The sequence below is a fragment of the Excalfactoria chinensis genome, chromosome 8 (assembly GCF_039878825.1).
Source record: "Excalfactoria chinensis isolate bCotChi1 chromosome 8, bCotChi1.hap2, whole genome shotgun sequence".
Taxonomy (NCBI): Eukaryota; Metazoa; Chordata; class Aves; order Galliformes; family Phasianidae; genus Excalfactoria; species Excalfactoria chinensis.
The window spans coordinates 6173262-6198124 of NC_092832.1; the positions used below are offsets into that span (position 1 = coordinate 6173262).

Below are 24863 nucleotides of genomic sequence, written 5' to 3' on the forward strand. Positions count from 1 at the left end.
AGAGATTATAAAAAAATTAAGTAGTTTACTCATTAACTTCGTTTCAATTTTCCAATATTGAACTTAGCTACATTTTGACCAGAAATTAAGAAAAGCTTATCCCAATCACAAGAATGACCTATTCTTCATGTGGTAGTTTGGCCGCCTCTCTAATAGAGATAAGGCATTTTTAATTAAACTTCGTTTGGGTTCAAAGCCCAATCACAGCTTAGAAATGCTGGAACAAACTTCTGAATGAGTTGGGCTACAGCAGAAGGAAGATTGCAGAATTAGTTCAATTTTTAGAACGGAATCATTACCATGTGGGCAATATGACAAACTGAAACTGAAAAACAGAGACTCAGCCTGAGAATGCTGTGCTGCAATGAACACATAGAACCATCACTGAGTTCTTCCAGGAAACCAGTAAAGCATGTAATAATATTACTTTGGCTTATACAATGGCAGTGATCAAACCCATCCATTCCTTTTTCAATTCAGTAAAGTCTACTGATGGTAATAACTAAACCCAGGCATAGGATGGAATGAAATAAAAATACGGGAAGGTTGCACAATGAAGTACTCAGACCAGAAATCAGACACACAGTTCAGCAATAACCAAACCTTATACAAAAGTTCTGCCTGTTTTTTTGCAACTTTGCTGAGACATGTGAAGGAGGGTCAGTGCCATAAAGTAACAGGACACGGCACCGATTTCATACTACAAAAAGAATAATGCATGAGCTGATGGAATATGGAGACAAATAATCAGACCCTGTAGCCTGAAGATAAATGCTAGCAGATGCTTGACAGGAGTCTCTTCATAGTTTAACAGAAGATATGAACGGCTCACTTATAAAAGGTTTTCTTTATTGCTTTCTGGGGAAAGTTTGCTTTCAGTATGGTTCACAGTTAGGAAATACCAGCTTTAGGCATATGTTTAATCGTTTTTTCTAAATCTCAGGTATCTGTATGTGTGCCAGCATCATTAACTTCAGCAAAAACATTTGGTAAATACTGTTACATTAAAAACAACCCAGTTTGTTAATCATCAGTTGAACAGATCAAGGTTTCTCAAAGAAAGCCTAAGATAATCTGAGTTGGAAACACGTTACCATCTTCCTGCATGAACAACAACAACAAAAAAAAACAAAAACAAAAAAAACCCCACCAAGATTTAAATTCCTTTAATACTTACAACTACGAGTGAGTGAATGTTCCAGATCCTAGACTTAATTTCTAAAAGCAGATTCCACATGTCATTGCAGTCACTGAAATCTTATTGTACAAATGGTATGTGTAGAAAACAAGCAAACAAATAACAAAACAACCAACCAACCTGCAAAACGATCTGCAATGAACTCCTACTAGCAGAAGAGACATCCAGGGTCAACTGGAGCCTGAGTTTTTACCCACATTAAGTTTCCCAGGTAATAGATAAAGGTATACTAACACATACTCATAGTGTAGAATATCTGACAATGTAATTCATGATGCTGAGTCTCACACCAAGGAAAATAACCTAACATGCACCTGGGACAACACTATCTAAAATTCAGTGTACGTACCAAAAGACAATTACAACTTTTTCCATTATATGTCAACTGTCCAATGATTGCTATTTGCCGAGTCCATTTGTAACCTGGCCAACAGAATAGGCTCTGACTGCGTGAGAGATTCATAACTCATACACAAAACCATCACAAATGCTCACACTAACTTTAGGCAATTTTTTCAGTCCACTGAATTTATTCATGGGATATGGTTACGGACCACGCAGTCTATTTCAATTCAAGAACAACGACATAAATACTAATTTTATCTTGACATTCCTCATGAAACACAAATTGTAATTTAAGTGAGAACAAACAGTACTGTTTTGTTTTTTTTTCTAATTATGTTTTTTTCTTTACAGACACAGATCATTATGATGCGATTGCTCTGGTAGGTGCAGTGTTTGGGTTTTTCTCCATCACTACTGTGGACCATACAAAGATTCTAATGCACTTTGGCTTTTAAACATTATTCAAATTTTTCAAAAATGACTTATTTTCAGCTAGGACAGAATTATCCAGAAACATATTAAACGTGCACATTTATATACTCTGGAACCGCATGCAATCTTCTCACATTTAAACAGGCATAATGCTATTTTATTAACTGAACGCCACAAACAAACATAAGAAACAAAGCAAAAAACCCACACCCTTTTAAGAAAGTCAATTTTTATTGTTCACACTTCAGAAAGTTGCAATAAACATCTTGGATCATAAAGCCATCCTTCCCGTGATGCCACATGCAGATTTCTCTCTTTTGAGAGGCATGTAATTCACAAGGGTGCACATTGAAATAAAAAACATGCATTAAATGTGCTTTCTGTTTTCACAGTAGACTCAACTGCAGTTTCTATTTATCTGGAGAGTATTCATTAATCTTAATAAATGCCTTACAGCTACTCTAACAGGTGTCTTCTTGCTGTCAAAGACTGAACCGTCGTCAAGGACAACTGGGAATAAGAACTGCAACTTTACTATTGTTACATCTGTAAGGAATAACTTCATGGAAATCATGAAACTAATTACAAAAAATAAAAAGGAGTTGGACTCTGTGCTCCTTGTGTGTCCCTTCTGATTTATCACACTCTACAACTCTATGAGAACTCAAAACTTGTTTTCTGTAACAAACAGTTAAAAAGTTCAGTGATTGCCAATGTATGTTTACCAATACATACCATATCTAAATAACTGTTATTTACAATCAACGCCTCTTCTCAATTAAATTAACCCCAGCACATACCTTCTGACCTCCTGCAGATTCTGCACTGTGATGCTCTTTAAGTTTTTGTTCCTGTTCCATTATGTCTTTCAAATGTTCATTTACCTAGAGACAAAAAAGCTTATTCTGTGGTCCAAGAAACCAGTCGTAGAAACTGTAAGTTTTCTTAAGGTCTGTAAATCACTACCCTAAGATTTAAGAGATATTTCTGATTCCGTAGCTGTTAAGTATAACCTACAAATGTCATCATTTCAGCTGCAGTCTGGGTCAGTTATACTTAGCTTTATGTTGTATTAACAACTCTGCCCTTTATTATGCTTGATTGCATTTGATTAAGAGTGCATTGCTGTCATTTGATTTGATTATGTGGTGAAAGTAAACAATCTCGAGCAAGATGTGTTCAAACACAAACAGAACACTTTGCTTTTAAATGATGATGAATTACAGACTAAGAAATCAGTTCTTTCAACATAGCCAGCAGGAGACACTCAACCAGTCAACACAGTATCTCAAAACGACAGCAACTGTTAGCGTGCCATATGTAAGTTATACTATTCCATTTTACTTAGACTTCTCATTTATCTCTTTTGCATAACTTGTTTAACTCATTTCTGCAAACTTCTCTTTTTGTTATCCACAAAAGGCAGATGAAGAAACAGTCCCTGTCAGATACACCTACGTACATACGTATCCCTACCCACCCATCTCTAATACAATCTTACAGACTATAAATAATATTGTTGTTTGCTTTTCCAGCATTCATACCTTGTTTATCCAGAACATGACAGCATCCTCTATGTCATAAGGTAGATCTGTAGCTTGGAAGAAGGATGAATACTGCTGAGTGCATGCAATCACTTTCTCAACGCTGACCATCTCTACGGTATACGCCATCATAAGAGTATCGATCATAGCCAAATGAGCACTCTACAAAGAGAAATGGTAATGCCTAGTTATTATGCACATTGAAGTACCATTTTCTTACGTACTGCTGGCAAACACAGCCAGATGCATACAGAGGCCAAAACTGTGAATGCTACAAGTTTTCTGTCTGATTTTCATTTTTTCAATGAAAGACAAACAACAGAAACCCACACAACAGGTTGGAGAAAGCAAGACAAAGCCAAAAAAAAAAAGAACAAAAAAAACCCCAAACTCTTATCGTGAATTAAAATAACTTCCGTAATAAACATCAAAAGTAAAGAAAGCAAATGGAAACAATAAACAACTTTCAAGATTCAAGCATTACTTCAATTTGATGTTTTAACTCAGCCTAAGAGGCCTTCTGAGATCTCCTCAGGGAAAACAACCCCCTTGGCCTGATCAACGTTCTTTGTACTGGAAATAAAAACTGAGAATGGATGGCAAGCAACATTCATTATCTTGCTGTGTAAGTTTACTTGTTTTTCAAGTCATAATCCAGGAAGAAAACACAATTACACTAATAAAACTAGAGAGCAATATGACAAAACAATTATTTTTCTCCTAGAAAACTCATTTATCTAACACAGATGTAGCTAAACACACACAACTATGTTTAAAATAGGCACATACTGGTAAATAAAATATGGCTTCCGTTAACACAAATGTTTCCATGCACTGAAAGACCGTGGCAATTTCAAGGTTTGTAAAAAAAGAATAAAAAATTAAATAAGCAACCGGGATTTTCATCATCTCATGACAGAATAAGAAAACGATGCCAGTTGGTAGAGATGTTGCTTAAGAGATGTGCTTCTGCTTCACGACAAGGTATCTAAGTATTAGGGAACATTTCACCTAAACCAAAATGATTTCCAAACACAGCATATTTTAAAAATGCAGCTCATAAACATTTTGCCTTGAAAGCAAAGACCCCCAAACACTTGTTAACATCCACCAGCTCTGTTCCATTCTATTAAAAACTATGCAGATGAACATTTCACAGGGTAGCTTCTACAGCCATGGCAACAGCAGTGAACACCATGAGTCAGGCAGCAATATGCTCTCTCATCACTGCAGTTGAGGCAGTGCACGCACTTCATGTATTCCAGAATTCCCAGCGGGAAAAAGATGAACAGATTCAGATTTCTTGCTGCCCTTAGCGTTTGTATTGCTGAAGAATGTTATGGTGCTGCTCTTAGAATCAGGCAGCAAGAAGGACATAACACTTTTATGTAGCTAAGCTGCTTTGTTCGACAAGGAAAAGCAGATTACTCCTTACATACTAACTACATCTTTTCATGAAATTGTTCCTGATAGCAAACCTTCCTGGCAACAACCTGTGCTCTTCCATCTGCTGTGACCAGTGAGCCTTCTCTGCCTGCCACACTGTGGGTGCTGCCTGCACCTGGCGCCTGCGTGGCTGACTGACTGCAGAGCTCAGCCCCAGCACTGGCACAGCCTCCAAGGTGCCGCTGGAGCTGTGGTTTGGACATATACAGTAGCCTTACAAACATATCTATTAGTGGCCATGCGTTATCTATTAATAGAACAACCAGCCATCCACAATGTATATTTTTTTTCCATTATCTCTCAGTGTCAGCTGCCCACTGCTACTTTGCAAACCGAAAACATGTGATCAAATAGGTCTCAGGTCTTCACAGGCACACAGGTGTTAGGAGGTAGAGATCCATGCCAAAGTCTATCTCCTTATCCCACGTTCAAGCATCACAAAGCATCTTCACGTTTATCCAGGAAGGGTCAGTTCCCAAGCACATCCACACCCCTTGCTTCACTGTGGATTTAGAAGCTGAACACGACTCGCTTCTCAGCCTCCAGTACCTGTGGTAACAAATGGCAAGGACACCCTGACCAATACCTTAACACATCACAGCTTCTCTGCTAAGGACAATGCACAGTTCACATCAGTATGGAACAGGGGGCTTTAAAGACTTCCAAGGAGCTGTGAGTCTTTCATTTGGATGTATGCTTACACTTTCTCACTTGAAAAGAAGACCAGTGACTTGTTCGAGCCCAAGCTTGCTCTGCAGGTAAGAACTTGAGCCTAACACTATAAACACACTCTTTGATATACTCCAAAGCTGTGAGGTCAAAGACTTGTTCCTAAACACACTCTAAGTCCAAGGTACAGAGAGGAGTAAATTGCCTTTTCTGTGGCATGTTATTAAGAGACTGAAGTTAACTGAGCAGCCTGGTTCAGGGACTCCAGAATTAGGTTATGAAGAAGCTCATGAAAGATCACATTGAACAGCTTAGTACTGCAGCTACCTTAACCCTCATTAAGGCACTGATACACGTACAAACTAACTAGTAAACACTTCAACCTTTTGTTAAGTGACTGTTTGGAAAGAAAAGCAGTGGGGGGAAGTTAAAAAACAACTGCTATCACTCGCAATTCTCTACTTGGCTTCTGCCTACCAAGACGCTCAATATACCAAGAATGCATTACCATTAGATAGCTGAATCACATATTTTCAATGTTTCCAGCACATTACTTAAGAACTGCAAGCTACTTAGGCAAGCAGATGCAGCAGTGAAAAGATGACCCTTGCCAACAGTCTGTTACTCCTGATAAAAGGTTGAATCAACAACTTCTGTGCACACTGATGGGATCCACATCAACTCTATGTTAAATAAGCTGCCACATAAAGGTATCTTCAAAGTCTCTGAAGTCCCATCGATTTATTTTCCTTGTAACTCACAGAGAACATTCAAAGGGGAACATTAAAATAAGATTGAAAAGAAAAATGTTGGTCCACTTGAGACTATGAACACACAACTTTGTTATTTTTGCCCATTTTGTTTACAGACCAATACTGATTGAAATTACCAGTTATGGGTTTATTTTTTTTCCCCAGAGAACTGAAAGCAATCAAATAAACTGTAACTTACGCCTAAAATAATTATACATAAAATAATAATTCCACACACAATTCCACTGTTTTTTCCCCCTCCTTACCTGAGGAAAAGTCAAGCAAGCTACATTCTTTTACATCTTCTAATTCACTATGCTAAGTAAGAAAGACTAAATTACAAACTATGCCACAGAAACAGTATCCCATTGATTAAAATACAAGGTTGATCAGCATGACTGTTGAAGTCCTGGAAAAAAAAAAGTTTGAATCGTAATTAAGTTCCCAAGAGAAGTCTCCTCCTTTGATCGCTTCACTACAACGATGCAAAGTACCGAGATCTTACAGGGCACAGTATTATGCATTAAAAAAAACGCTCCATTTTGAAGTGGATTTTTTTTTCATTTTCAAGACAAACACCATTTGGTTTTTCTCAGCTACACCCTGTACAGAACACAAGAGCCTTAACTCAATCATCCCATATAATTACTGGTTACTTTTCTGCTTCTTTAATGTAGGCTCCACAGCTTTCTTTTCCACTACTGATTAGTTCAGTAAGAAGCTTACTGAACTGTAGAATTATTATCCTGAAGCATCGCTGCTAATGCTTTCTTCTGTCTCACGTCTGATTGTTTGGCTCACCCCACCTCTCATCACCAACTACCAACAACCTCATAAAAAACGTACTATGCATAAGGTGTATATGTTGTATATACACAGATACTCACAGGTAAATACTGCGTATTATATCTGATATTATTACGTACTACTAAGGATATCTATATACTCCATTCAAGGATGCAAGCAACGAGGTTTCTTTTGACCAGATCATTTAGGAAGATCTTAGTTAAAACAATTTCCCACTATGGTACTGGAAAAAAGGGACAGAAATACCAGAAAGAAGGTAGAAGATGTAATAGTTAACTGCGTATTTATAAAGCAAACCTAAACATCCCAAACAAAAATCTTAAGTCTTTCCTTATTTTTTTCTTTCTTTTCTCTCTATTGAAAGCACTCCCCTAGTCTCACTGTGCTTTCAGAGACTTGGTCTTGGACAGGATATCATTTCTGTAAACAGGAATACTTATTTCTGTTCTCATGGAGTTGGTTGTGTCTGAAGAATCTTCTGGGAGATGTTTTGTGAAGGAATTTGGTCACGTTTAGGAAAAGAAGCTTTTAGGCTGCACTTCGCACTTGTAAAATAAACGTGCATTTCTAGCTTGATTCCCTAAAGATTTTACCCACACAGGATTTGGCACTTGAACAAAGAATGGAAGAGATCAGATCTCTGCAATCAGCTGGGAGAATGTCTGTGCCACATTTTTTTACTGCTTGCTACACCTGCAGCCAACTGTGTCTACTTGCTGAAAACAGGTTTTGGATCCAGGTACTTAACACAATGCAGCATAGAACAAATTTGCTTTGCAACATTCACATGTGGCACCTGCACTGGTGACAGCTACTTCATCAGCCAACAGTAATAAACAGAGTATTGTTCCTCCTCAGACTTGATGAAACATCACCTGAAGATATTACATACAAGTACTAAAAATACAAGTATGTTCAGTGTTTCATGTGTACCGGTTACCTGGTGATGCTAACTCTAAATAACACTTCTCAAGATAAAACTGCAATTCTTGTTACTGTTCTGCTCAGCTCTGAAATTAATGTTATGCCTCTTGTTATGATTATTACCAAAGATCCCTTGCTTATTAAGAGATAGCCAGGATAACTGAAAAGAAACAAAGCAAGGAAGATAACAGTAGCTAACAGAGATCACCCCCACAGAAAACATCACTGGATTTCTAACTGCTACAATGTATGGACCATGCAAAATAAACACCATAGGACACATACGTAATGAGAAAAGACAATAGTACCAGGAGGCTGACAGACATAGTAAACGACAGGAAAAGCAAACAAATACAGGATTACACATACAGGACTACATATACAGGACAACAGCAGCAGCAAATAGGTACGTTAAAAACACAGTGGTGATCTCCTCAAGCACCGCATTAACCAACTTCTCTGCACTGTGTTTTCTTAAGCTCTCAATGAACACAATACAGTCTGTGGCATCTTGAACTCCCAGGCACCCTTCCTCAAAAGGCCTTCACTTAAATAACTCAAGTCACAAATCAGTCCGGTAGCTTAATGAGGTGCAACTCAAGGTTAAAAGGTATTTGGTCAACAAAACACAACAGCCAGAGGTATTCAGCTCTGCCATTTGACAGTTTTTGGACATAATTCTCCTTTGGCCTCACGCAGTACTTACCCCTAGCACAATTTAAACTAACCCCAATTGTCTAGTTATACTTGTCCTGCAAGGCAACAATCAAGTTACATTACCGCACAGCACTTCCATGAAGCACTTCCATCCTGCAAGATGCTTGTTTAGCAAGAACAGGTATTACAGTGTCATATTAAGCACGTCCTAACAAGTTCTACAAGGTAATGGTTTCTCTCAATGTTTATCATAACCCTCCATATTTGGTTAAATTTTTACACTTAGAAATTGGTTCCAGGAGTGTACAAAACCATTATGTGATTGGCTACACATATTTGACTTGGGAAATATTTCTAAAAGTGGAATCATTAAGTATATAAACTTGCCGAGTTAAGCATTTTGGTAACATGTTCTTCTGCTTATGGCTTCTTCGTTACGCTTCTGAGGACATTTAATACTTTCATCTGTTAACTCAATCCAGATTAAATCCTTAGCAGATTCCTGAAGTCTGTTTGAATTACACAGCCAGGTAGGACATCACCCTTTGACCCCTCCATGTCTCTTCACAGCGAAGAAAATACCTACACTATAAGCACTGCAATCATGAACCAGCAACTGATGGTTATTTTAACATTTCTATTTTGTCCTATTTCATAGTTTCATTACATAACAAATACACATTCAGACAACATCAAGAATTACTCTAGCAACCATCACTTCAGTGACTTCATATCAAGCACTCAAACAAACAAAAAAATTGCAATTCTGTTAGTTAAACTAAAATGGGAAATCAATGCAGAGTAACTCATAACTAGATAGAATTACACATATGTACAAGAATAGACAGCACTAGCCTTTCCAATTTCCTTAACGCTTATTAAAACGATCGTTCAGACTTCTGCCAGCTCCTACTGTTAAATCCCACCCAGAGTATCAGAAATACAAATCTTTTAAACAGTTCCTATTTTGCTGTAGGTAAGCATTGCTTGCTTGTTCTCGTGCTCTAAGCATTTAAACCAAAATGAAATGGTAATAATATAAAATGCCATCTGGACTTCTTCTCTCACAACAATTTGCAGAATACAGGAGTTGGGAAAAAGGGAAACAGGACTGGCTCTGGTTGCAAACCAAGTATACCACATACAAATTAGTAGTTCCTTCTTCCTGACTCACTCATACCTGCATAGTAATGACATTGAAGGCAGTCACTTAACTTCTCTGGCAACTCAGCAAAACACCTCCAGAGGTGGTTGTCCACTGGGAGTACCCAAAGCCTATTCACCTCAGAACATCTGCTTCAGGAATATAGCCTCAGGAACACTGGAGAACTACCACATCAGCATGGGGATGCAGGAGCAGCTGGGTGCTACACAACATGGGGTGAAGAGTTCACATTTGGGTGGTGTGCTACAAGTACGTAAGCCAAAGAGGGACAGAGAGAAAAGGCTGAGGTCCCAGAATCAATTTAGATGTATGGCTAGTGTACCACCTCATGGAAATGTCAATGGAGGCCTGTCTTCCTCTGTGCCTGACTCACACAGCACGGTGTGAGGTGCTACATTTGACTGATAAGGCCACCCACAGCTATCATGGAGTTTCAAAGCAGTTTTGAAACCTTGCAACCCAGACCTCTCTCTAATTAATTTGTTTTCCAGTGAACTGTTGATAGCAACTTTTTAAATGACAGCTCTTGGCACTCAGATAACTGATATAACACACTTTCTGATCTATAGCATTTTGTTTTGCTATTCCTTAATATTAAACTAGTTTGTTACTCTCACACTACCTCACAAAAGTTTAAGCGTGGCCTGAATATCAAACACCCATCTGTTCTAAGTCACACCATTATATTATAACTAATGTATTAAGATCAGCAGCCTAAAGTAAAACATAGGGTGAAACTTCACGTAATTCTCAGCACTGAACCTCTTTTCCTACTGCCCTGCGGTCTTGGGTTCTGACAAATGAAGTTCTAATAAGAAGCATGCAGGGTACAGAAAGACTACTTAGTTCTTCTCGTTCAGCAAGAGAACAAATCTGAATTCTCAATATCATTATTTGTTTAAGTTGGTGTGATTTGCTTTCATTTATTTATTTTAAGGTAAATACACAACACTTGCTTTGCTACAAAAGGAGAGGTGAAATTAGCTTTGGTTCCCTCATTTCTCAAGCCAAGAAAAAGACTCAACATGGCCAAAGTAATCAGTGGAATAAAAATCCAGTATTGTTGCTAAAAACAAACAACACACTTGCAAGTCACCCAAAGCACAAAGTCTACAACCCGCCACACTGCTGTTTTCTACAGTATAAACCAACTTCTTTAATGCAAGCGTAAGTAATGCACTCTCCAATCCATCATAATTCCACCTATCATAAAAAACCTACGGTTTTACATGACAATATTCAAAGTTGTACAAAGTAGGAAAACAAACAGGATGCTCTTTCAAAAGGGGGAAGCAAGCTACACTCTGTTTGCGGAGACCAATGTAACATCCCTACATTTCTGTCTGAAAAGGATTTGTAATTTCCGAGCTTTTTTTTTTACTTATACCCTTACATGCAATTTTTTCATGTTTCATTTACTAACATCACGGCAATATGGCTTCATCTGCACAGTTCTGGGACTACAGTCTCGCAAGATGAGGTTTTAACTTCTACCTTCTACTCAGTTTCCTCAGGAAACATGCCTCCCAGCTGGAAGTCCTGTGTGCAACTCCTGCCAAAATACAATACTGGAAAATAAAACACTTCAGTTACTCAGTGAAGGCTTTTAGGAAGAACTGCCAGTTATAATTTTTGAGGTGACCATCCTTATTGGTTTAAATGTACATTTTTCGCTGTTTATTGGGGATATGTACGTGCATGCTTAAGCACCTTAGACAAAAGAAAGAAAAGACCACGTTGTAGTTACTGACTTAGAAATGCACACATTCAAAAGCTTGGGAGGAATTCACTTCTTCATGTCATACCACTGTATTTGTAGAAAGCTGCTGCTTGAGAATCTAAGAGCTGTTGCAGCAGTTTTTGTATAGATCATGCGCAAAAGCCTTTTTTTTTAAGTCAGGGACATAAGAATATTTCTTTTTTATCTTCCCTCGTTGAAGGAAAATACTCATTAAAACAAAATACTACGTCTTGTCATTCCAGCATGCTGTCTTTGAGAACATGTTAGCTTAGATTTTTATATGAAAACACAATGGAATCTTCCTCAAGTTCATATGAACAGGTTCCCCATAATTTCCTCAGTTTCTTTATTAAACATACAGGCAGAGAAATAAGGTCATCATACCCATTATTGTAATGGCAATTACATTAAGAATAGCAATCATTTGTCCTCTTCCTCAAAGGACTGTAGAAATACCACATTCGTAGTCCATAACACGTAACAGTAAAACATGAGAGAGAAACTGACCTTGTCTAAGATCTTTTAAAATAACAGCAAAGGTTAAAAGGAATTTCCCTGTCTCCTACTTAAATGAATTCTATCAGCAGCATTAAAGAAATTAGAACAGACACAGAACATCACACTGATCACAAGAAACCTGCTTCCCCGTGGCTGTTACTGCAGTAGAGACTTGCAGGTGACAAGCTGCTGACTAATAGCATTACTAAATTAGACAGCTGACCAACATTTTTTCATCCAGTGATTAAGGGGTTGTGACAGGCCAGCTCTAATAGTGGCTGCTAAGCAAGGAAATGGTGCACAGTTAAAGCATAAGTGGGAGAGGTGTACATGGCTGTTTAGATACATGTATTCCAAAGTCTTTCCACCTATTAGGTTAATTCAGACTTTAAATTCACCAGCTTTCTAAAGATTGGTCTTGGATACCCTCAAACAGCCTATGGACATATGCTTCTGTTGCCAAGCATCTCTCCACTTCAGAAATAACAGGGAATTTCAGCTGCGTATTAGTAAGGTGATTGGGTGTCTCTCTGCTTTGCACATAGATAGGCAGTTCTTCATTGAAGTAACTAAAGCTTTTCTTTTCCGATATTATTTTAGCAAAGGCATGAAAAAATTATTAATAGAAAACCATCCTCCAGAAATCTATTTTCTTTCCGGTAAGGCTTTTTAAAACTGAAAAGGATAATTAGTTTGCGACTCCCACACAAAACTCTAGAATGCTTTTTTCTCCAAAGAAGAAAAGACCAGAAGTCCACTACAAACCATTCCGCATTGCACAAGCTTTCCTGCACGTGGACCTGCTATTCTAACCCTCATCTGTTACTGCTTGACTTAGAATGTTGCTGGTAGTACAACACGAGGTCCTGAAGACATTTTACTGCCAAATTTGTAAAGAAACCCAATTCCTTGTTCTGTTTCTGTATTATCAAGTGAAACAAAAACAAAAACAAAGCAAAAAAAAAACTACCACACAAACACTTCTCTCTCTCCCTCTGCCATGTATAGAGCACAGCAAACCAACACTTCTCAAAGAAAGGCACCCCCTGATCTGCACACCATAGAATTCATGTTCACCTGCTAAACCACGTACTTTCCTTTAATACAGTCCCAATTTCCTCTTCTAATCACAAACCATTATTTTGTCCCAGAAACTACGACAACACAGCAGACCATAGCAGTATGCCTGTAGTCACCTGCAGACTTGCAACACGTTACTTTAAACTGGAAAGCACCATCTATGCAAATATCATTGTAGGAAGGACAGAGGAGGAGAGGTGGGAGTTGCGCTGTAGGAGAAAATTATTTATCATCCTTTCAGAAAATATATTTCTGGCAACATGCATTATCACTACATGCCTACACACAGATCTGGACGTCTCTCCTGTACTGGGGCTGGCACACACAGACAAGATCTTTGGGATAACATAACTGAAGCACTTCTAACAAACACCTCCAAGCACTCAACTCTAGTTATCTTCTGGTAACAATAAAGAGGAACAAGAAGTCAAGCTGCTCTAACAGAGCTTTGTGGATGGACACTCCCTGCTTAGCAGTAACTTCACCTGCCTTCCCATCCAGCCCTCACTCCAAATCCATTGGAAAATCCAGATCCCATCTGGAGCCATCTAACATCTCCCATTCTTCCTCAAGCCAGAATCCTGCTGGTCTTTTCTTTGAGCTGCTCTCAATACACACAGGCTGACCAGGAAATCAGTTACTTGACCAGCATTTCAGTCTTTCCCTTGGCAAATGAACACATTTGATTCTCTTTCCTCCAGTCTAACAGCTATCTTCAATACACTTGTAAAAACCTGTACAAGAAAGAATTTGTAAAATAACCAGGAGGATAAAGATATGGGCCATCCAATGAATGGAACAAAACATCATTTGAATAGAATTAAGTTTGCAAATTCATACCATATTACAAATTCTTTCAAATGATGAATTTGGAAGGATACTGCAGATATACAAAGAATAAAAAAAACACAGTAGTGTACATCTTCGTATAAACATAAAAGTCCATGCAGTCAGGGTTACACTGGGAGAACAGCATCTTTCCAGATCAAATAACTTGCAGAGAACATCTAGAAAGCTGTAGTTTAGATAGGACAAAAAGGACAAAACAATCAGATAAATAGTAGTAATAAATTTTCAAAGACTAGGAAATCAGTCTCGCATGATTTGAACTTCAATTTATTCATGAAGATGCTAAGATAATCATTGTCTAGTAACAATTATGAACCAAGACCTTCATAGAGAAAAAAGGGATGTAATTGGAATGAGAAACAGGCAATTTGTACCCCAAAGCATGTAATGGCATCAGAAGTTTTTTGTGCTGCTGTTTTACCTTTCAGCCTTAAAAAGATGGTTGGTTGCTGATAGTGTTGATGATTGAGATTAATTCAAGCAAGATCAGTTCAAACAATGGCCTGATTAACAAGACCTCTAGCTGAAGTCTCTCCTTGATGAAGTTCAAGTACATAAAGCAATGCCTAAGGTAACTCATTTAACAGAAACACAGAGTATCACTCTTATTTCAGTTCAATAGAGCATGTATTTATTCCTTCCATTTCTGTCAGCTGTTCAGTACTCAATTTCCCACAACTCATCTGTTGCACAGCTACTGCTTCCAGAGTCACTAAAGGCAATCTCTTCTTAAGTTGCTTGTGCTGTCAGTTATAGTTAGTTCAATCGGGTACAATGTGCAGCATCAATATGTGATTAATTGCCATAATGTGAGGTCCTAAAATGTTATTTTCTCCTAATAATTTCATGGCAGCAGGGATGTAAGTAATGCCACGTGAAAGACAGCTTATGTATCTGAACTGTAGTCTATCTTCTTGTCATGGGTTAAAACCATGACACTTCTGCTAAGACAAGTAGTCTCTTGCACATTTTTATCTCTTCTGAAGAGTGTATTAATTGTTAATAGCCTTTGGACTATCTGAAAGTCTGCCAACTTCATGGATAAGCTACATCTTGAGTACAGAGACTAGAGTAAATAACCTAACAAAAAAAGCGTTGTACAAAAATAAACAAATCACAAAGCAATTTAAGAGGATCTTTCTGCACATATTGTGTCATTCTTTAAGCTACAGCAGAAACACTGGGGACATACTGAGATAACAGAAACAAAAACAATGGAACAATGTTTTTTAGAAAGTCAGCAGACAAAACAGATAATGATAAAGACACATATCCTTCTGATCCCATGCAGAATCATTTCAAGGTCAAAAAGTAGCTTTACTAAAATAACACTGATTCAAAATGAATGTAAAGAACTTTAAAACTTCTAAAAACTTAGCCATAAACGTAACTGAAAAATGTAGGGCATCTGATGATACTAGTCCATTCTGATTAAATACAATTCTTAATGCTAGATACATGACATAATTTTATTATCTGATCAGCTAAACTGACAATTCAACTCTAGATCCCAAATCATGTATGAAGACGTGCACCTTGAAAGAAACACCACAGGGTTGAGTCATCTCACCATTCTTCACCATTTAGTTTTCTCAATGATCTGAAATAAAGTCTCTTCAGTGATCAGATCTGAAGGGAATGCAAAATCTGTGGGAAAGGTAACTGAGTAAGAGGACAGATCTAAGCAGTAAAGCAAGTAGGGCAGGAAGGGCTCAGAAGAGAATCACACAATCACAGTGAAATGGAAGACTCTGCTTTAGCTCAATAGAAAACAAAAAGGCAAGCTATATTTATGATCAAGTTGCTTTCTTCTTTTATAAAAGCTTAAAGTTGCTTGAGAAAAAGAACCTAAAAGAATTGACACTACAGCTATATGTATGATAAGAGCTTAATTGTGTTTAAGTCATTAAGGCATCAGATCTTGTTAGAACAAGCAAGGCTTAACTACCAATCTCCCTCCCTTAGAACCAGTACAGGCCAATACCACCAAGCCACGTGTAGCCTGCAACAGAAGTTCTCAGTCTCTGGATGTTCTGGGAAAAAAATCAGACAAATTCCCCCTCCACGCCCAGAGGCATATGGAAATATTTACTCTTTTTTCCAAAGTACATAACACCGCACAGTTCTAGTGTATGCATGTCCTGACTTAAAGAAAACATAATTTATGGTTCCAACTAATGGCAACAATTGAAAGCAAACAAAAAACCCTAAAACACACAAGAGTACACCTGAGGACACTTTAACACCTTAGAAAACAGCAGAATTAGTTAATTATATGATAACGATCTATGCTTATCATGCTAGGACTGATAACAAGTTCAGTAACTGAACTGCGCAGGACTTTTAGCATCAGTGTTTCCCACTCCAGCTGTACTTCCCTCTTCATCAGTTCCACCACTCTCTTATGTTACTTTCCCATCACCGCACTATATGTTGTTTTTATTTCTTCCTATTACTGAAATCACAACTAAAAAAGAAGAGTTTGAATACTCTCGTTATTTGCAAGTATATACACACGTTAGCTAGATTTCACTTTAAGTAATTTAGCAGTACAGAAGTTTTGAAGCTTCCTGACAAAACAATATCCTGAGTTACACTGGATTACAGCTTTTCTATGGACATTCACATTGCTTTTTTGGCTTTATAAACACAAACATGTCTTTACAGAAGACTCCTAAGTAAGAGCTGTTGTGGGTTTTTTCTGTTTGCTTTTTAAAGGGGAGTCAAGAGAGGTACAGAACAGGGAGAAAAAGAAGAAAAGCTATTCCAAACTGAGTTCAACTTTATTTCCATCAACATCTAATCTATTCCACTGCTCTCCTTTTATCTACTCAGATATAACCCCACTCAGTCCTCTCAGCATCTTTTTCCTCCATAGAGCAATAAAGGAGTCAATATAAAAAAACTCTTTAAAGTGAGTGGAGCTCACTGCCATCTTACAGAAGATGATTTGGCCCTTCATAAAAAACAAACTCATCATTCAAGTCTACATAACTAATGCTGTGTAATGGAATAGGAAACTTTTACATATATTTATTTCCCCAGTGCAAAGACTGAATTTTATACAGCAAAAAGTCCACTCCTGGCAATTATTCACAAAGAGGGAGACTTTCTGTGGTAGGGTAGGGTTCTTCTGATTGAAGACTGAATTTTATACAGCAAAAAGTATATGGAAAAAGAAAGGCCTCCCAACTGCCCCAAGCCCCAGAGCTTAATTTCTAAATCACAGGTCACTGGGCCAACATCAGCAAAAAGTGGGATAAGAGTGTAAAATATTTATCAGTAAATCTCAGAATAGATGCTGTTGATAATATGGATTGCATTTGTTAGCCAATCTGTTACTGTAGATTGGTTGCTGAAACGCCACCATCCAGATAGTTTCATGAGATATCGTAACCTTTAATAACAGACACATCCATTCTGTATTTAAAAAAACATATGCTTACCCATAAAATGAGATTTTTTTAATTATACATTCTATAGCTACGTGTCCTAAGTGTAAAATTAGTCTGACCCACCATTACATGTTTACCCATATCTACATGACCATTTACATGTTTACCCATATCTACATGGTTGCTCTATTCGTTTCGTTTTTTAAAACTCAGTCACACCTCACCTGCAACTTCTTTAGCAAACCCATCTAAAGAATTTCAGCGCACACTTTCACTGCATAAGATTAGGCCTCTTCACATATATTGACTCGAACGCACTGCTATTTACTGCATTTCATTCAACCCAGGGAAAGTGGAAGGAATAAAATAAATAAGTTCCAGAAATTTGTGCAATGCTGCAGTGTACACAAGAGCAAAGATTTTCACACTATGATACAACAGTATAGAGCACAATGTCATCACAGTAGATGAGAGCAGACTACCAGGTTCCTGTATGCAGATTACCAAATGCAGATCAGCAGCATTGTTTTGTTATACTGTACAGTGAGCCCCACGTGTAATCCCGTATTCCTACAGCATTCCCTGTGGTTCTGTGCCCTCATCATGTGTCTGTGTACTACGCTGAGCTGGTAGTGAGGCTCTCCTGCTGTTTACATGACAGATCTGTACCTCCTGCTAAATGCAGCTCACTATTTCCCATAATAGGAAGAAAGGCTGCTCCTAACGAACCAACTGCATACTACAAACATGTAGGATCGTTAGCTTTCCACTATCCATCAGAAGAGTATTAGCAAAGTCTTTTCTTCACTCAGTATAAACAAACCCGTGAAGAAACGATCTCCTAGGTAGTCTGCAAAACAATTCATAGATTCTTCTTTCAGAAGCAGCTTAAGCTACTACACAGCAAAAAAATTATATTTTACAGAGCAGGAAAACATTTATAAGCACTTATTTAATAAACTTTTCACATACTTTAAAAGAGACAGAGAAAGGTCATAGCAACAAACCGGCAAGCAAAAGCTGAAAAGCAGTACTTAAACAGCATCATTAAAATTGTTTTCTCCCTGTTTTAAGTGTTTAACAAAACATTTCTTCCCAGATGAATTAAAATACTTCCCAACCATTTTAGACATCATTTCTCATGCAGAATCTGGCATCCTTCAGAAGCGAATACTCCTCACAGTTTTCTTTCATTATCTGTCTTTCCTTTTATCTGTTTTCCCTTGTGAAGCCCTGGGATTTCTGTGTTTTTGTTGCTGTTGCCTCCCCTCCCCTTCTTTGTGTGACATAAACAGCAGAGTAAGAAGGAACGTGAAACAAGAATACGACCGGAATATTTTTGTTTCAAGACTCAAGGGTGCTTTAGGCAGAAAAACACCAACTACTTTTTCAGCCATAGCAGCACTCAGTTTCCTAATGAGCAAGGAAACAAAAAAAACCTCTGCACAAAACAGAGCCCAAACCGATGCACTACTTGAATTCTTCATGAAAGGCAGAAGACTGTCAAGTATTACCTTCTCTCCAGGAATACTTCCCCTCTTTATTTCCTGTTATCATTTCAACTACAGCAGATTGCTTTTAGTATTACCACATATTAATTGAAACAAGATGTGCTGCAATTATCTCTCCTCAATTTAGTACAAGAGGAAAAAATATCACCTCAGCTTCACATAAGAATGAGCATAAGGTACTCAGCCGCTAACTCTGAATGCTGACAGATTCCTTCCTCTTGCAAAAACAAATTTGAAGATGATTCCTTCATAAAACAGGAATCTCTCGCTGATTTGATAACATACTTTCAGTGCAATACAAAAAACACGCTCTATCCAGTAGTTCTGTGCAACCAAAATGAGTCCTACAAGCTGTTCTGAAGAGCAATCAGATTTTGTTATCTTACATGCAAGGATTTTTACTGATAGAGATCTTAACTATAAGATATATTGCTGGAACCACAGAAAGATATATTGCTGGAACCACAAACAAAGCAAAAATCCTACACAGACTTCAATGTTGAAATTCAGGATGCAAGAAAGGGGAAAAAATAAAAAGAGAAAATTACAACTACAGAAATATAGAAAGCTTTCTGCTTTCTTTCAGTGGGAAGGTTGAAAACATGAAAATAAGCAGGTTGCACTTCCGCCCTCCTAACATTTGAGCTCCTGGAAAAGGGCAGCAAACAACTCCTACCTTCCTACTTTGAAAGACAAAGCCAACCTGGCGTCAAAACAACCTTGACTCCAGGAGCTCAGCTGCCTTCTGTGTTAGTTGCCACACTTGGTGCACGAGTTGGGCAGGAGGCAGTTCATGAAAATCTTATCGATGTTGCAGAGGACATTGTGACCACTTCATTCTTCCGCACACTTCTGACATTGATATCTATGTGATTCCTTAGAGTTAATTCCTACCAATGCCTACAGTCTTTGATAGACAGATTTCAAAACTGATACCCTAAAATTAAATGTCTATTATCTCCCATAAGGAGTCTCTAATAAGTAATGGTCCTTTACAATAATTCTTCTTCCCAGCTACTCATAGGCCAGGATGCCAATGGATCTAATTAAGCTTGAGCTATGAAATTTTATTTCAGCTGCAGTTTCTTTCAACAATAGGTCAGAGGAATACAAGAGTGACTCAACCTGAGTACAGCCCACACTAATTACCTACAGCGCTAAAGAATGCATTAACAGTAAATAAACAGATATACAGTCCTTTCCAAAAAGGAACAGGCTTAAATTAAATACACTCTTCAGACCCAGAAAATAATGGAAATAAAACACCCCCCCAATGATTCACATTTACTGGTTTTGTGCACTGGAGGATTTACACAACTCTAGACAAGAACTCTCTAGAAACAGCCCCAAAGATCACTGCTTCTATTTCCATGAAACAGAAAAAGAAAACGTAAGACAAATGATTCAAAAACAAGCAGCAGTAAGAGATGGCAGAACAAAATACCCAGCTTATGAGTCAGCTTAATCGCATGGCATAAATGGGATACTGAGTTCTTAGCCAAGGTAAGAGCAGAATAAGCTTTATGAACAGTGTGGTAGATAACACGACCAGAGTGCCAACAAATCCTTTGTGCTTTAGGGCCTTGGTATCTAGGCTGCCTTTGGGATGCTGACTTACCATGTGAAACAGATATACCATCTCCCTTTAATTGGTATTGTGCAAATACCTGACAAGACAAGCAAAAATGGTGGATCGCTCTTCTCAAGAAAATGAGAACCCTGAAAGGAACCTGTACAAAGAAACTGTCCGCAGAAGATGTCAAGAAAAAATAGGGAACATCTCAGTCATGTACTATCCCAGCCTAAAACCACAGCTGACCCGATCTGTGCAGTGTTTTAGACTCCATAAAGGCTAAACCTAAGAATATAAAGCAATTTTAAGTTCAGGTTCTACTTCATCACTACATTTGCTTACTGTTCACTCTTCTGTGAAACACTCTCTTACACAAGATACTTCAGTATCACAAGTCAGTTAACATAAGTCTCCTTTGTTTTAACTTCTTATAATGTCTACTGGCTTAAGTTGACTAAGTGCACAATCTTTTTTATGTGCCCTCAATTAACAAGTAATTCACAATCACACAGGAATGGAAACTTGTTACATCACGCCTAAAACCAGAAAACAAATTCTTCAAGGCAGAGCCATTTGCTATTCCTTTGCTCTGTCAAGTGCGTAGTACACTTCCTGTTGCCTTACAGAGCTGAAGGAATTCTGAAGCATGACAATGCAGAGGCTGCAGCATGTAGCTACAAGCTAATTGGGTGAGCTGACTGAGTCCTTCATCAAGGATAAATATTCCTCCGATGAGAGGGACTGTCATTTCAACTAAATGCACTCTGTAAGAGATCAGAAATCTGGATTGCAGGGTGTGTTAACTATTTAGTGCCTGTTGTCTTACCCACAAAAAGATGCAGATCTTAGCTTGGAGTACCCCTCTCCTTCCACACACACTTCAGAGGTGATGACCAACTTAGCAGCAGACAACAGAATACCTGAACTGGTCAAGGCCACAGGAATTGCCTCCACTCCCTACTACTACTAAGAGAATTATTGCCAGACTTCTTCACAACAGACATTTTCAAGGAAGAAAGTAATTCACAGCTGGATGGATAAACAATTTACATGATAGACTAGTACTTTTTATATTAAATATCCATTTCCACATCCTCTTGACTTTTAGAAGGTAACAATTTATAATCCTACCAGCTATTGTGAACATATTGCTGGAGTTTCACTAGAGACTTGAATGACAAACTTCAGATATACAGAGAATTTAAGTATTTCTTGATCGCCGAGAGTAATTTTCCAAAGTAATTATACATGGATGTAATTTGAAGATCACTGCCCAGCTGGCAGATGTTTTATTTCCCAAATCAGAGTTCACGTTTACTCAGCACTGTGCCTTTTCATTGCTTAGTGCAGAGCTTCTCATTTGTTTTTAAATATTTTCTGCTACTGAAACCATTACACATTAAAAAAAAATAGTAAGTACATTTTCCTGGAGATAGTATTTATACACACCACGTACCAGTGGCAGTCAGCCCTTAAATGAGATCTAAGAGAGGTGCAGCCACTCCACAATTCATGCAGTGCCTAAGTCTAATGTAGCAGAGCCAAAACAACATGAATTTCCAACTGGAGTTATGATGTACTACTTGGTTCTTTTGCCCTGCTGCTGAGAATAAAGGTAACAGGAGGATCCTATCAAATGTGACCTAACAAAAGGAAACACAGAATTAAAGTTTGAAGGGCTTGCAAGACACAGAGAACAGAAATAGATGTACAACTGAAGTGACACACCATGTAATCTCAAGACGCAGTCTTCTAGGAACAGTTTAAATTACAAACTTTTAAACCAGAACAATCCTGAAATAAAACCCGGCTTTCCAGTGAACTGGAAAAACAAACCCAAGAAACAGAAATTAACCAGACCCCACATAGACTGCCCTACCCCTACAAAGGAGAGGATTTAAGAAAAGCCTTTGCTCCTGTTACTGTCAGTTCATTTCCTAAGTGAGACTCTCCCAGATTTATTCCAGTGGAAGAAACCAATGAATACATTTATAAATTATATACATGCACATCTGTGTTAGTATGTGCACGTATACAGACAATTACAAAAACTCGCAGCTTCTCAAATTAGATGCCAATGCAGACGAATCAGTAATGACTAAGAAACAAACTAGCACCCATCCTTACCTGAACACTTAAAGAATGAAATACATCCGCCTCATAGATTGCTTTTTAAGCCCTCAGTATGTTAGGCACATCCTAAAGGAAGGCGAGGCTCTAGCTGTGTAAGCAATTGAGAAGGCCAAAATTTGACATGCCTGATTTAGGAAGCATTCTGGTTACATGCGAAGTAAACCACGAATTCATCATGGCAGCCATCGCCTCACTACAAACACATACACAGCACAAGGAATTTCAAGTCTGTTGACTGCAGCTACACACATGAAAAGTAAAGCAAACCATTCCATATTCCAACTTCCTTTCCTATTCTTCTAAGATAGCTCATCCATTTTCAGCTCTAGAAATGCAACTTATCTCTGCAGTAAACACTGAATGTCCCCTAACATACACCATCTTTTTCCCTTCCATCTTCTTCCTTTCTTCTAGGAAAGACGAGCTAACCAAGACAGACTGACATGCATTTTTCTATTAAATTACATGGAATTAGACTGAGAATGGTTTAACACAATCTGGCCTAAGAGAGGAACGCATGAGTTAATTACACATACAAATCTTCTGTTCTACAAAACTAAAACATAATTTTATGTTCTAAAACAGAATACATTACTTACTATCCAAGACTTGGAGAAACTGTGACATATGGAACACTAAGGAAATGGTACCAGAAAATATGAAGGGGATTATTTTAAGACCAGAAATAGCGTAACAGCCAGATTTGAAGTCCTCTGTCAGCTTTACAAACTGTATAGCAAAGGAAAAAGGTTGATAGTTCCCAATTAAGATATAGTTCTGCTGCTAGGAACTTGCTTTGGGACATCATTCTGTTACAACAAATTACAACTCATTGGCTCAGAATAAATTGAGATTCCACTTTTCATAACTACTTCTCTGCTAGTATCCATGTTAGACTTGGCTGCTCTCCTGCCCGAGCCAGATGGGTTTCCGCTGTTCCCTATCACACAGGCTTTGCTCAGTTGCTTGTGAGCCAGCCTAACAGCATCAGTTCTCTCATCTGATTCACTGATCAGAGGGCTGGAGCCCTCCTGTTGTGAAGAGAGGCTGAGAGAGCTGGGGTTTTTCATCCTGGAGAAGAGAAAGCTCTGAGGAGACACAGTTGTAGACCTTCACCTTTACAATAAAGGGTGCCTATGGGAAAGCTGGAAACAGACTATCAGAGAAGAGATGGTAGACTCAGTTTAATCCCAAGGAAAATATTATTTACTGTGAGGGTGTGAAGCACTGCCATAGGATGCCCAGAGAAGCTGTGGATGCCCCATTCCCAGAGGCATTCAAAACCAGGTCTTGGGGCAACCTGATCTAGCGAGAGGTGTCCCTGATGTGGCAGGGTGTTAGAACTCAACCGTCTTTAAGGTCCCTTTCAACCCAGTCCATTCTCTAGTTCTAGGATCTGTTGCCAGCACTGAGGGAGGGACGAGTGACCCAGGCGGGCAGAATAAATATCTATGGATATCAACTGTTACAAGACTCGTGCTTGAGTAACTGCTTGCTGGACTGCACTTACACAACACAAGAAAAAGCCAGAAATATTCAACCACACACTAGACAAATAAAAGACTGCTACTGAAATCAATTTCAAGCAGCATAAATTACTGAATTAAACGCTTGCAAACTAAACTGGAGAATAGTGATGTATCTCAACAGACAGCTCTGAAAAGAAATGCCTCTTACAATTTCTCTAGAAACAGATAAAGTAAAAGAGTCATCGACTCCTGATTGCAAGGCAGTAACCCTGCGACTTACCAACTAATAACAATTGATGAACTGAAAGGTTGTCTTTAGTCATATTCTGTCAAATGCTGGTCAGTCTTCTTACAACAAATAAACACATACTGCTATTGAGCTTACAATAAAAACACTGCTCTGTTTTCGCCCACCTTCATTCTAGCAATAGCTACAGGCCAGATTTAAACAAAAAAGACGATGGTAAAATCAGACTGTTAAGTCTGAATGCAGCTAATGGATCACAGAAAACTTACACAAGTCCTTTCCCTATTAGACATTTTGATCCTTGTGCACAATATACTTTAATCTGAAAATACCAGATTGTAGCACAAATACCTCTGAGTAAAGTAGGAACAGTAGTTCTATTGAAACGTAGAAAAAAGAAGTGAGTGATTTCAAATAAACAGACTTGA

The 24863-nt window shown here is 38.2% G+C and overlaps 1 protein-coding gene across 4 annotated transcripts in view; it reads right to left on the reverse strand.

Moving 5' to 3' along the window:
- CAMSAP2 (calmodulin regulated spectrin associated protein family member 2) overlaps positions 1-24863 on the reverse strand; it is a 65895-nt gene that overhangs the window by 30212 nt on the left and 10820 nt on the right. For all 4 annotated transcript variants that reach the window (XM_072343089.1, XM_072343087.1, XM_072343090.1 and 1 more), the window contains exons 3-4: positions 3520-3681; positions 2776-2859 (exon numbers count right to left, since the gene is read on the reverse strand). In XM_072343089.1, coding sequence (XP_072199190.1) covers positions 2776-2859; positions 3520-3681 — 246 coding nt within the window. The remainder of the gene's footprint in view (positions 1-2775; positions 2860-3519; positions 3682-24863) is intronic.